Source organism: Periplaneta americana, chromosome 3 (genome assembly GCF_040183065.1).
Source record: "Periplaneta americana isolate PAMFEO1 chromosome 3, P.americana_PAMFEO1_priV1, whole genome shotgun sequence".
NCBI classification, from domain to species: Eukaryota; Metazoa; Arthropoda; class Insecta; order Blattodea; family Blattidae; genus Periplaneta; species Periplaneta americana.
The window spans coordinates 86,531,832-86,545,197 of NC_091119.1; the positions used below are offsets into that span (position 1 = coordinate 86,531,832).

Below are 13,366 nucleotides of genomic sequence, written 5' to 3' on the forward strand. Positions count from 1 at the left end.
GCTGATGTAACCCGTTCAATTCCAAACCCTCTGTGTTATCCTGAACTTTCCTAATGGCATATTCTAGAGCGAAGTTAAAAAGTAAAGGTGATATTGCATCTCCCTGCTTTAGCCCGCAGTGAATTGGAAAAGCATCAGATAGAAACTGGCCTATACGGACTCTGCTGTAAGTTTCACTAAGACACATTTTAATTAATCGAACTAGTTTCTTGGGAATACCAAATTCAATAAGAATATCATATAATACTTCCCTCTTAACCGAGTCATATGCCTTTTTTAAATCTATGAATAACTGATATACTGTACCCTTATACTCCCATTTTTTCTCCATTATCTGTCGAATACAAAAAATCTGATCAATAGTCGATCTATTACGCCGAAAACCGCACTGATGAAACCCAATAATTTCATCTACGTACGGAGTTAATCTTCTCAAAAGGATATTGGACAACATTTTGTACGACGTCAACAAAAGTGATATTCCTCGAAAGTTATTATAGTTAGTCTTGTCCCCCTTTTTAAAAATAGGTACGATTATGGACTCCTTCCATTGTTCTGGTACAATTTCCTTTTTCCAAATTGCAAGTACAAGTTTATAAATTTCGCTAGATAATACGCTTCCATTCTCTTGTATTAATTCTGCTGGAATTTGATCAATACCTGGAGACTTGTACTTTTTCATATTTTCTATCGCAATTTCGACTTCAGAAAGTGTGGGTTCCGGTATAAATGGCTCAGCAGTTTGTATTTGAATTTCGTCCCGATCATTTCTACTTGGCCTATGTATATTTAGTAGTTGCCCAAAATAGTTTTTCCATCTGTTAAGGATTGAATGGGAGTCTGCAAGCAAGTCACCATTCTCATCCTTGATCACGTTTACCCTTGCCTGATATCCATTTTTAAATTGCTTTATACCCTTATATAAATCTCGAATGTTTTTATTCTTACTATTTGTTTCTACCTCATATTCCAACTACCTATAATAATTATAAACCAGCAAGTAATACCACTACTCTAGTATTAATAATCCCACTGGGTATTTTAATGTGTTAATCAATTGTAGCAATGGCACGAATTTCGTATCTCCTGTGTAATGGATTAAGTTCGTGCCATTCACTATGCAAGTTCAGTGGAGCGATTTCAACCGTTATTTACAAATTAGCAAGCATGCTTCACTGTATGGGTTCTCCAGTCTTTGTGACCCAGCTCTCTCTTGTTAGATTTCCGAGTATTGTGAACAAAGCCTTAAAACGCTTCTAACCTACGTCACATCTACTCAAGTGTACTCAGTGTCATATAAATTTAAGTAGGCTACATAAAAATCCATTCCGTAACAATAAGATTTGGTCTTGTGTTTTCTCTTTGTTCTTTTATTAAACAGGCCGACAAGGGAACTGTTAATGAGCACATGTCGAAATCTCCCCTTAAACTGGGCACTATATTAGATCTCGACAGCAGATAGACAAGTACAAAAAAATAGTTGTTCACACTAACTGTAAGTTTGCGAAACCCAAGTTTGAATGAAAGATTATCAAAAAATTGAGTAACCTTCAGCTTTGAGTAGATAGTGCTCACTAAGCTGATGAGCATGTTATAAGTACGACCTCGCTTCGCATATCATGTGACAGGGAAAGGTTTAACAAAAAACTACTCTCTCTTGTATGCCACATTATTTCTTAACGCAACATTACAAGAAAATTTCCACACCCCAGTTACTACCGACAGATATTTTTTATACGCACCTATCTGCAGTAGAGATATAACTATGCATGCAGTTTGAGGGGAAGTTTCGACTTGAGCTCTTTAATAGTCCCATTGTGAGTTGGATAACTGCACTAAGAGTTTCAGAAGATGATGTCATCTATGTTTTCACAAGAACTGTGCAAAGAGAGCCAGCCATTCCCCTTTTCCTGCCACTGTAAAACATGTGGAAAGAAGTATTTAGGCTAGGTCTTTCATTGGTTCAGAGCAACTCCCAGTATAACTACAAGTTCTGGAAGAAAGAGAACCTATTCAATTCCAGTTCCTTAAAATATCTTTAACTTCATCGAAAAAAATTTTCCTAGTGTTCCCTAGTATGTTTAAAATTTGTAATCCTGCAGAAATAAATAGGTCTATCACAAAGTTACTAGTTTTCTACCTAAAGTATACATTCTCAATTTGCTTTTGAGTTAATTCGCCCTCTCACTAATCACTCAAATTTGGCATTTAAAGTCACTTCACGTCACAGGAGAATGAAAAAGTAACCACTTACTTCATTTTGTATGTACTGCAACCAGCAGTAATTGCCAAAAGCTGATGACCCAAACAAATGCCGAAGATGGGTTTCTTATTGTCTTGAGCCATAACTTTTCTTATGTTGTCAATCGTTGAGCTACACAGAGATGGGTCACCTGGACCATTGCTGAGAAAGAGACCATCGAACTCTTCTGGATTCAGAGGGTGGTTCCATGGCACAACATCTAGTCGCGCACCTCTTGTTAGAAAGCAACGTAGCTGGTTATACTTCAGTCCACAGTCGACAATGCATATCCTTGGACTGCCTTTAGCATTGTAGACTACAGGCATCTACAAGATTCAATAAATCATTTAATAAAATTATATTACTGTACATATAGAACAATTATAATGACATTTCTACACAGCATATATTGCATAATACAATGCATATATTTTATCTTTCCCTGCTCACATGTGGGCAGCTGGTCTGTGCACTGCTGCTTCCGATAAAATTTATGAACTGTAGTACAGGGAAGTAGTCATACCAGGGCGCTGCAGGATGCTGCCCAGGTACTTTTTCCTACAATCTGGAAGCACCCTGCTTCTTTCATTTTAAGTTAATGTAATAATTGTTTTACTTGCGTCTTACTCAGCTTTGTATAAATATGGATTAGTAGTATGTACAATAGCATATTTCCAATAAGTTATAATAATAATAATAATAATAATAATAATAATAATAATAATAATAATAATAATAATAATACAGTATTTAACTGCACACTTATGCCTACATACAACATCCCACCCTCATATTCGACCATTTAGGCCTACTTGCTCGCTTAAGCCTACATACAGTTACAATGTCCTACCCTTTTCCTACACCCTTTTTCTCAATCAACTTTCCTCAGTCGGACGAATTCTGAAAATTTCTGCTGATCAGTCTGTTTCTTTGATGTATTGTAGTGTATGTGACTGTGATTCTGAATTACAGTAAGTGTTACATGGAAATCTCTTGTTCAGATGATGCGTCGTTCAGTGTAATTAGTTAATTAATTAGTTGTGGTTTATTTAACGACACTCGAAACTTCCGAAGTTATATCTGCATCGCTGGTGTGCCAGAATTTTGTCCCGCAGAAGTTCTTTACTCTCCCCTCGGGCGTCTCCCCAGGTGGCAGATAGGGGAAGGCTCCCCAGATATGGAGGGTACCTGGGAAATAAAATACCAGGGGCAGACCAAAACCAGCATCAAGACGAGGACAACGGCTTCAACGGCGAAAGAGACAGGAAGTCCAACGGCAAAGAAGGCAGAAGATCGGAGTCACTGCTGCCTTGCGGTAAGGGTATTGACCCAGATTCGCAGGTGAAGCAACCTTGAATGGAAATGGCCAGAGAATTATAGATTTCTGCATTGAGAATGAACTACGGATTGCTAATTCGATATTTAAGCACAAAAAAATACATCAAATTACTTTCGATTCGTCACAACAACAATAGACCATCATAGACTACTTCTTACTGCAAAAACAACTTAGAAGATTCTGTCGAAATGTGAAGGTCGTGAGAGGAGCTGAACTGTCGACAGATCACTACCTACTAGTAGCCGATACCCTTTTTGTGCGTGGCAGACCAAGAAGAGGAGAGGTACAAGAAGATCAAATGGGAAGAATTGAAGAATGAGCAGAAGAAGGAAGAATATAAAGGGAAACTAGAAGAGAAGCTTAGAGAGATAACAACAACAATAGTGCAGGATGCAGTAGAAGAAAAATGGCAAAATATGAAAAGATCCATTCTTCAGGCATGCAAAGAAGTCTGCAGGGAAAAGAAAATTAAAGAAGGAACAAAAAGTAGTAAATGGTGGACCACAGAAGTACAAATAGCAATAAAGGAGAAGAAAAAATCTTGGATAAAGCATAAAAGTACTAAAAGTTTAAATGACCAGGAGGATTATATAAAGAGTAATAGCTGTAAAAATATGGTGAAAGAGGCAAAAAAGAAATCATGGCGAGAGTTTGGAGAAAGTCTGGAAGAAAAATACAATAAGGATAATAAGGATTTCTGGAAAATACTGAGACACTCTAGGGGAAAATTTGGAAGAAGGGTAAGAAGTATTAAAGATAAGGAAAATAATTTGAAAGTAGAGAAAGAAGAGGTACCGGTACTAAAAGTTTGGAGAGAGTACGTCAAAGAAAAGTTTAATAATATACAACAACCACATAAGGAGAAAATAAGGAAATAAATAGGAATGAATTGAGTGAACAAGAAGAGGAAGAAGAAGAACAAGAAACAGAGGAATGGGAAGTAGAGGAAGCCATAGATAGGATGAAAACCGGGAAGGCAGCCGGGGAGGACATGGTGACTCCAGAGATGATTAAGGCTGGTGGCAGAGTTTTGATCGTGAAGATTACTCAGCTCTTCCAGGCTGTGTGGCACGAAGGAAGGATTCCTGAGGATTGGCAGAGAAATAACATCATTCCACTCTACAAAAAAGGTGATTCATCAAAGTGTGAAAATTATAGAGCAGTATGCTTAACCAATGTGATTGCGAAACTATACTCTAGAGCGTTAGAAAGAAGATTAAGAGTGCATGTCGAACCAGACATGGAAGAAGAACAAGCAGGTTTTAGGCAAGAAAGACAAACACAAGACCACATCCACTCCATTAGAACTATAATAGATGTAAATGGTTAAACAGAGGAAAAGCAGCACATCTAGGATTCCTGGATTTACACTCAGTTTTTGATGAATTTCCTAGAGAAGAGATGTGGAAAGCTCTGAGAAAGAAAGAAACCCCTAAGAAGCTGATGAGAGCTATACATTCGGTATTTCAAAAGGTAGAAGGAGTAATACGTATGGATGGGAAAATCTCAGGTACATTTGACATGAAAAGAGGTATTAAGCAAGGGGACAGTTTAAGCCCACTACTATTTATCATCTTTATGGACGAAATAACGAAGACATGTAAAGCCGGAACGGATAAATCTGTAGTTGGGAATGTTGAAAATGATACCAGTATATGTGCAGGCTTTAGTATATGCAGATGATATTGTGCTCATAACAGATACAGAAAGCAAACTACAAAAGGCAGTGACGGAATGGACGGAAACATTGGCAGAAAGGGGTAAGAGAGTTAATATGAAGTAAAGTCAAGTTATGATGGTTACAAGGACGGAGGAACAGGTGGAAAATATAGAGATCATGTGCTCAGGACAAAAATTAGAACAAGTTGAGTCCTACAACTACCTTGAAACCCGAATACACCAAACAGGAAAACTCCAACTAGAAGTCCGTAACAGGGTCGAAAAGGCAACCTCGGCATACTTCGCAATTAACAACATTATATTTGGAAAATCAGAGTTGGAAAAGAAAACAAAGACTAGGGTTCAGAAAGCAATTATAGAGCCAATATTAATATATGGATGCGAGAGTTGGGTCTTAACAAAAAATGATTTAAGTAGGGTGAATGCTGTACAGATGAAGGTACTAAGGAAAATAGCAGGTAAAACCAGGAGAGACCGGATACGAAATGAACGCATCAGAGAGGAATTGCAACAAGAATCAGTAGTCAAAAGAATAGAAGAAGAGCAGTTGAGGTGGTATGGACACGCCAAAGGATGAAGTAAGGAAGACAAGGCAGTTTGCAGAAGCTAAACCTCAGGGAAGTCGCCAGAAAGGGAGGCCAAGAATAATGTGGGAAGAAGTTATCAAGGAGATAGTTGAAAAAAGGGGAAAGTCGATTGCACAAATAAAACCTCTTGCAGCTGACCGGGATCAATATAAGAAATGGATCAGAGGCAACCCCTCCACGCTGCTTAGGTGGCAATAAGGAGGTAGTGGTGGAAGAAGAAGAAGAAGAAGAAGAAGAAGAAGAAGACGACGAAGAAGAAGAAGAAGAAGAAGTTCTTTACATGCCAGTAAATCTACTGATATGAGCCTGTCGCATTTAAGCACATGCAGTTTTTTTCTTGAAGAGCGTCTTGTTGGTGTTTTATCATAATAATAATAATAATAATAATAATAATAATAATAATAATAATAATAATAATAATAATAATAATAATAATAGTAACAATAGTAATAATAATAATAATAATAATAATAATAATAATAATAATAATAGTAACAATAGTAATAATAATAATAATAATAATAATAATAATAATAATAATAATAATAATAATAATAATAAGCTTTTTACTAAGTGCCCTGGTACTATTTTATTTACGACAACACCCCTGTTGCACTATACGAATACATTAAGAACAAACCTATATTTACTCATGAGCCACATGGCCCGGGCCTAGGAGGGCAATTTCGTAGAGGCGGCAAAATTTTGAGAAAAAATCGAGCTGAAAATGAATGTTCGATATTTTCCTACCTCGCAGATGCTTGCTTTAAATAGTAGCGTATATACTGGACTGTTATTACGTACCACTATTTTATAGTTTGACTACTAAATGTCTAAAATTTGCACAAGTTAATTCGTGAGAGGCGAAAATTTTTTTAAGGAACCATGGTCGTAACACTACTTAAATACCGGGATGATTAAGAGTATTTCCACACGAGTAGTTACACATTTTCTATTAAATCAGTCAGTGACCCATATAAGAAATTTTCTGATGTGTGTATTGACTTTATGTTACCACCGTACCTGCACTTGAATGGAAAGATTTGTTTCCTATTTAATGTTCCGCTGAATGGAAAGATTTGTTTCCTATTTAATATTCCGCAACCATGCCATCACAAGATGATAGGTATGCCACGAACTTTTATCTATTATAAGAAATTAAATATAAATGATCTATTCGCAGCTACTCCAATATAACGTGAGACGAAATATGTGAGTATATGTTTTTATAATGCATAATGTAGTGTGCTTGAAACTCGTCACTGAGCACAACTATCCCAACCACATTTCTTTCAGGTCCGATGAGCTGTCACTGACAAGCTTGTCTGTAACACTTCACCGTTTGTTTTGTGTGTATATTTTTCCATAAAATTGGAAAGATTACCGAAAGTTTCCCTGTCTTATTATTTTATTGGCTAGTTTCGCTATTTGTCCGTTTGTCGGTGCTTTTTTTAACTGCAAGTATATAATACTTTGTTCCTGGGCCGATCCACCCAACCTGTATTAATTTATTTTAAATAAATCAGTATATATGCCTCTTCTTTCCTTTGAAGAATATAGGTCCCACAGACCCGGACTCACACGTCTTATAATTTCACTTTTGTCACAGCTATGCTCTGAAGTAGCCAGTTATAGTTTTCCATATAAGAAGTGTTCTGTCCACAGATGCAAGTAGTGAAAATAACAAGCCCAAAAAAAAAAAAGAAACATATGTTACTGTACCGACAGGATAGTGATTATTATTATTATTATTATTATTATTATTATTATTATTATTACTTTTTTAGGTGTGGTGATCAAACATGCTCAAGTCCCAAGTGTGTCATATGCGGTGAAGAACTCAGTAATTCTTATATGGTTCTCAGTAAATTGAAACGACATTTTTTCAAAAAACATTCCTCTTTGTCTAGCGAATATACAAACACAAAACAAAAAACAGGCAACGTTTATGACCTCGGAAAAAAAGTACAGGAAGATAGCGATATCTAAGGATGATGAAAGAGTAATACGATGAAAGAGTATCTAAGGAGCCAAACTTATTGTAAAAGCCAAAAAGCCACGCACGATAGCTGAAACAGTGTTATTGCCAGCTTGTAAAATTATGGTGAAAATAGTTTTGGACCCAGAAGCTGCTAGAGAAATTTAAAAAATTCCTGTCTCTACTGACAAATCGGTCGCCAAGTAAGTGGCATGTCCAGTAACAATGAAAACATTACGAAGGAGAAAATCAAAGCAGTCCGAAGTTCTCACATCAGATCCAAGAGTCCACCAATGTTAGCTATTATGCATAACTTCTTGCCTACGAGTGGTTCATCGATGGAGAATTAATTGCAACAAACATCTTTTCTTGAAAGAACTACCCCAACAAGCCACCGGTGGCAAAATATTTTTTGTGACTAATGAACATATATACACCAGAATTAATTAAAATGGAAGGTCTGTGTTACTGTTTGTACAGATGGAGGATTTCGTGACAGACCAAGTAAAAGGATTTGTAGCTATAAGTGAAGTAAATCCTAACATATGATGCGATCATTGTCTCATTTATTGCGAAGCCATTGTTGCTAAATCTTTGCTATCTCCTCTCATAGTTGTGCTGAACGAAGTAGTAAAAGTCGTGAACTTTAACAAACCTTGGCCCCTAAATTCGCTATTTTTTTTTTCCGTTTTGTGTCACGTTGCAGTACACTGTCCCATTTCAATTAGGGCATCTGTAAATTGCACTTACAGTAGGCCTATATATATTAAATAAATGGAACTACATGTATAAATAAGTAAATAATAACTAATGAATAAAATACCTATGTACATATTTAGAGGTGCTCTAATTGAAATAAGAAAAAAGAAAAAAACACGCGCACACGCGTTTATTTTCATAAATTCGTCCATTCAAGTACAGGTAGGCCTACACTTTTATGCATATATAGAGCACCATTATGTATAAAAAAATCTTTCACATTCCAATATGGACATCTCTGTTTTGTGGGCAATTTCCTACAAGTGCCCGCAAATTAGACGTTTCAATTAAACTACAAGTTATTATCAAAATTAATCCACTTTGTAAGAAAATAGAGTATACCTGTAAGGACACTTCTGCCACAAGATTTCGCTTGTTTGGATCCAGAAAATCAGTTGCAGAGGATGTGGGAAATCCCATGACAATCCGTCCCAGGATGCTGCCCTTCTCTCGAATCTTTTTTGTGAGCTTCCTCGTGTCGATACCACAAATCCCTGGCACTCCATGTTCTTCCATCCATTGGGAGAGAGTCTGCACTTGACGCCAGTGACTTGGAGTCTCACACAGTTCTCCCACGACCAATCCGGCTGCCCAGATGCGGTGAGATTCAAACCAGCTGAAACCGAAACATTACGAGTGAAAACAAGAGTGAGCAATAAGAGGATTGTAGGAAAGTAGGAATACAAAATGCAAGGGCGAGAGAGGGATGGTAGTTAAACAATATGAGTGAGAGTGAAAAATGAGTGAGAAAGAGAAAGAGAGAGAAAGAATAGGAGTACCGTATGTGAAGAGTAAAGGTGGGAGTAAGAGAGTGACAGAATAAAAGAAAAAAAAAGAAAAAAAACGTTATAGGAGGGTGGAAGTGAGATTGTGTGGGGGGGAGCAGTGACGTCCCCAGGGGGGTGCGGATTGGGTGCGAGATTTAAAAATGGGGTGCGAGGTGTAAAAATGTGGTACATAAAAAATCCAAAATGTTCTTTCATGCACTTGCGCCCATACTATACATCTGTTTATTAATATTAATATTATTATTGTTATTATTACTATTATTATTATTATTATTATTATTATTATTATTATTATTTTTCATCACATCCATTACGATACACTATGGGACATAGTTGTTTTTTCACATCCAAGAAATTGTTTGTTTGTTATTGTTCTTCAAAATAATTTATGCCTAGTATTTTGTTAATAAATTTCCCTTTGGGGTGCAGAAAGGGGTGCTCCGATTTTTATGGGGTGCTTGCGCACCCTTTCGCACCCCCCCCTAGCGACGTCCCTGGGGGGGAGGGAGAGAAAGAGACAGAGTAGGAATTGGTAACACAGATTTTATAAATGGCGAAAGAGTAAAGTTGGAATAACAGTAAGATTGAATGAGAGACTATAGGCCTACATTTAAGGACATTGTGCTATGAAAGATGTGAAGTGGTCATGGTGAGTCTGGTAATGAAAGTAGTGGTGGTGCAATTTTACTAGGTTATTTAACGACACTGCTTCAAATACCCATATAGCGTCAGTGAAATTGGAGATGACGTAATGGTATTTGGCGTCATGAGTCCAAGGATTCGCCAAGTGATTACCTAACATTCGCCTTACATTTGGGGAAAACCTTGGTGGTGTTACAGTGCTAGAACAGTAGATAACATTATATAAGGAATATGAAAATTTACATTACAATGTTATATGACCATAACGCATAATATGACACGAAACATATGACGATGGTGATATGCCATGGCAATTTGCGATGTCAAGACAATAAATAATAGCAATATGACATGATAATATGGTAACGGCGATATTACTTGAATAACATTATATGAAAGAGTGGCAATGTAATTTAAATATGACAATGATGATATGATTTATTATGATATGGTACGAAGGTGATCTGACATATTGATATGACAACAAAGTTTAACATGCTATTACAGTAATATAGAGTATAGCATTCCAACAGTATGATGTAGCGATGTGGTGATGGAGGTGACGATGCCGAAGTCGGAAATGCTTAAGAAAACGAAGGTGATAACAATAATAACTTTGTTTTGAAGTAATTCTTTAAAGCTTGGGACTATAAGCAGTAACATGAACTGCTGCCAAGTCAAAAGGAGAATAAGAATGGCCAAGGAAGCTTTCAGTAGAAAAAGGAGCATATTCTGCGGACCTCTGGAGAAAGAACTAAGGAAGAGCCTGTGTGTGGAGTGTAGTATTGTATGGGGCAGAAACATGGACATTACGACGAAGAGAAAAGAAACGACTAGAAGCATTTGAAATATGGATATGAAGAATGATGGAGCTTGTGAAATGGACAGACAGAATAAGAAACGAAGCTGTGTTGGAAGGAATGGGTGAGGAAAGAATAATGCTGAAACTGATCAGGAAGAGAAAAAAGAATTGACTGGGTCACTGGTTGAGAAGAAACTGAAGGATGCAGTAGAATGAATGGTGAACGAGAAAATAGTTTGGTATAGAAGAAGGGGAAGGTGGAAAATAGGAAGAAATGGAAAATGCTGAGAGTGCAGTGAAAGGCCTGCCATTGGGCAGAACACTTTGAATGAATGAATGAATGAATGAATGAATGAATGAATTAATTAATTAATTAATGCAATATTGGATAATAAGCAACATCATAACGTTTATATTGAAGCAGGATGTAGATTTCACTTCAAAGAAAAAACAAAAAAAAAAAAAATAATAATAATAATAATAATAATAATAATAATAATAATAATAATAATAATAATAATAATAATAATAATAATAATAATAATAATTGTATACAGTATACATTTTTAACATCAAATAAACAATTTTGTTTAATTTACTCTGTATTTTAACGACGAGAGTTTGAGTAGGCTACTTTTTGTCTTTTGCCATGGTTTACAACTTAGTCGTCAGATGTTAAACCCTGAGTGAATAGCATAAATTATTTGTATCAAGAACGTTTTTAAAACTTGTACTCTCATGGCAATATCACAATAACTAATATTTGTATGTGTAAAACTTTTAGAAACCAGATACTGTATATGAGTGTTCAAAAATAACATCAACTTTATACACTGGAAACTGAAGATTCCATAAAGCTGAAAACGTTTGTCCTCCTTCTCCGCCAATTGTATAGCACAATAATTATATTATGATAAAGTGTACTAACTTGTTACTAAACAATAACAAGAATAAGTTATAGACGGAACAGATAACATAAATGTACTTAGCTATTTTGATCTATTGGTTATCTTTACGTATTTTGATCTAGCAATTCAACACGTCATTTCATCTTTTCAACATCTCCAAAACGCGTTTCATTTGTACAGTCATTTGTGTTTGACGTACCGTAACTTTAAAGCTGGATGAGCATTGCAAATGATTACATATAAACTGTTCTTTTCTGGAGAAAGCTCCAATAATAAATAATTCAAGATAATTCCCTATGTTGTCGGAATTTTCATCTTCAAGCTCTTGCTTACCTAAGAAGCAAACAACTTCGATAAATCTCTCAATTACAAACCTATTTTGTTTCACAATTTCATTATGCTTGTTGGTTTGAAGCTTGGCTTCCAAAGAAATTGTTTGTTCAATTCTTCCACGAACTAACAAGAGAAAACTCTCTTCATTTGATTTGAAGATGTCTTTTTTAACTCTGACGTTTCTTGGCTTTTCTATCAAAATTTTGTTGTGACACAAACCCCATAAGAAGATGATGACCTCTCATTTTCACCCACATACAGAATATAGGCATAATAAATAATACAACTTATTTTAGAGTCCTGCAAAATCAGTTGTAAAAGAAGAAACTTACATAGTGCTACTGAACGTCTAGCGTTATAGGCAGTGTGCGAAGTACATCTGCTTGCATACTGCCTCAGTATTTGGTTTAACGAGTATTCGAGTTGATTCAATCTCTCTGTGGGTGGACGGCTCTGGCATATAAAATGAAGATAACAGTGTACCATCAAGATATTATAGCTGCGGATCATTAAGAGGAACAAACAGCATGCAGCATGAAACTAAAGACGTTGTAAAGCGTAAATTGCAGAAAAAAACTTTCGGTATCCACATATTACCAAGGTTGTAATTATTGTTTACACTAGAAAACTGAATTATAATATTATAATAATGACACATTAAAAAAAACAGTAAACTCAATCAATAGTAAAACTAAAATCAATCTTTTTAATGTATCCAGCTGTTTGCTGACAACATAAAGTCCACTATAGTCTATTCAGTTGTTGTTTTTCACGAGAAATGAGGGGTATTTTGATCAGTGTTCATTATAGACGCCTGTTGCTAGTAGCCAGAGTTGGGGTGTAGTCAATATATACTGCAGGGCTGTGTCTTCTGCAACCGGTATTTACTTCTTTTGTGGTTTATGGATGGACAGTATAGAAGAATGTGTTCCAGATCTTCATCATGAGTATTACACCACAGACAAGTAGGAGTATCAGAAATGTGAAATTGGTGTAGGTACAATTGAGTGACAATGTGACCTGTTCTGGCTCTTATTAAAAATGTTTGAACATGTCTGGGCAAGTTTATGTACATTTTCAGGTCATTTGGTTTCTTTTGTACAGACTGTAAAATTTTTCCTTTGTCAGAATAGAGCCAATTGTTGATCCATAGGTTTGTAAAATGAGACTTTGCTGAAGCAAAAGCACCGGATAGAGATATCACTTGAAGAGGTCTTGGTTGCAAATATGTTGCCTGTTTTGCAATATTATCGACTTTCTCGTTTCCAGGTATACCACAATGACAAGGTATCCATTGAAATGTTATTT

General features: G+C 36.0%; 1 protein-coding gene across 2 annotated transcripts in view; it reads right to left on the reverse strand.

The window, feature by feature from the left end:
- r (carbamoyl-phosphate synthetase 2, aspartate transcarbamylase, and dihydroorotase rudimentary) overlaps window positions 1–13,366 on the reverse strand; it is a 441,968-nt gene that overhangs the window by 358,835 nt on the left and 69,767 nt on the right. For both annotated transcript variants that reach the window (XM_069820902.1, XM_069820901.1), the window contains exons 4-5: window positions 8,928–9,201; window positions 2,255–2,568 (exon numbers count right to left, since the gene is read on the reverse strand). In XM_069820902.1, coding sequence (XP_069677003.1) covers window positions 2,255–2,568; window positions 8,928–9,201 — 588 coding nt within the window. The remainder of the gene's footprint in view (window positions 1–2,254; window positions 2,569–8,927; window positions 9,202–13,366) is intronic.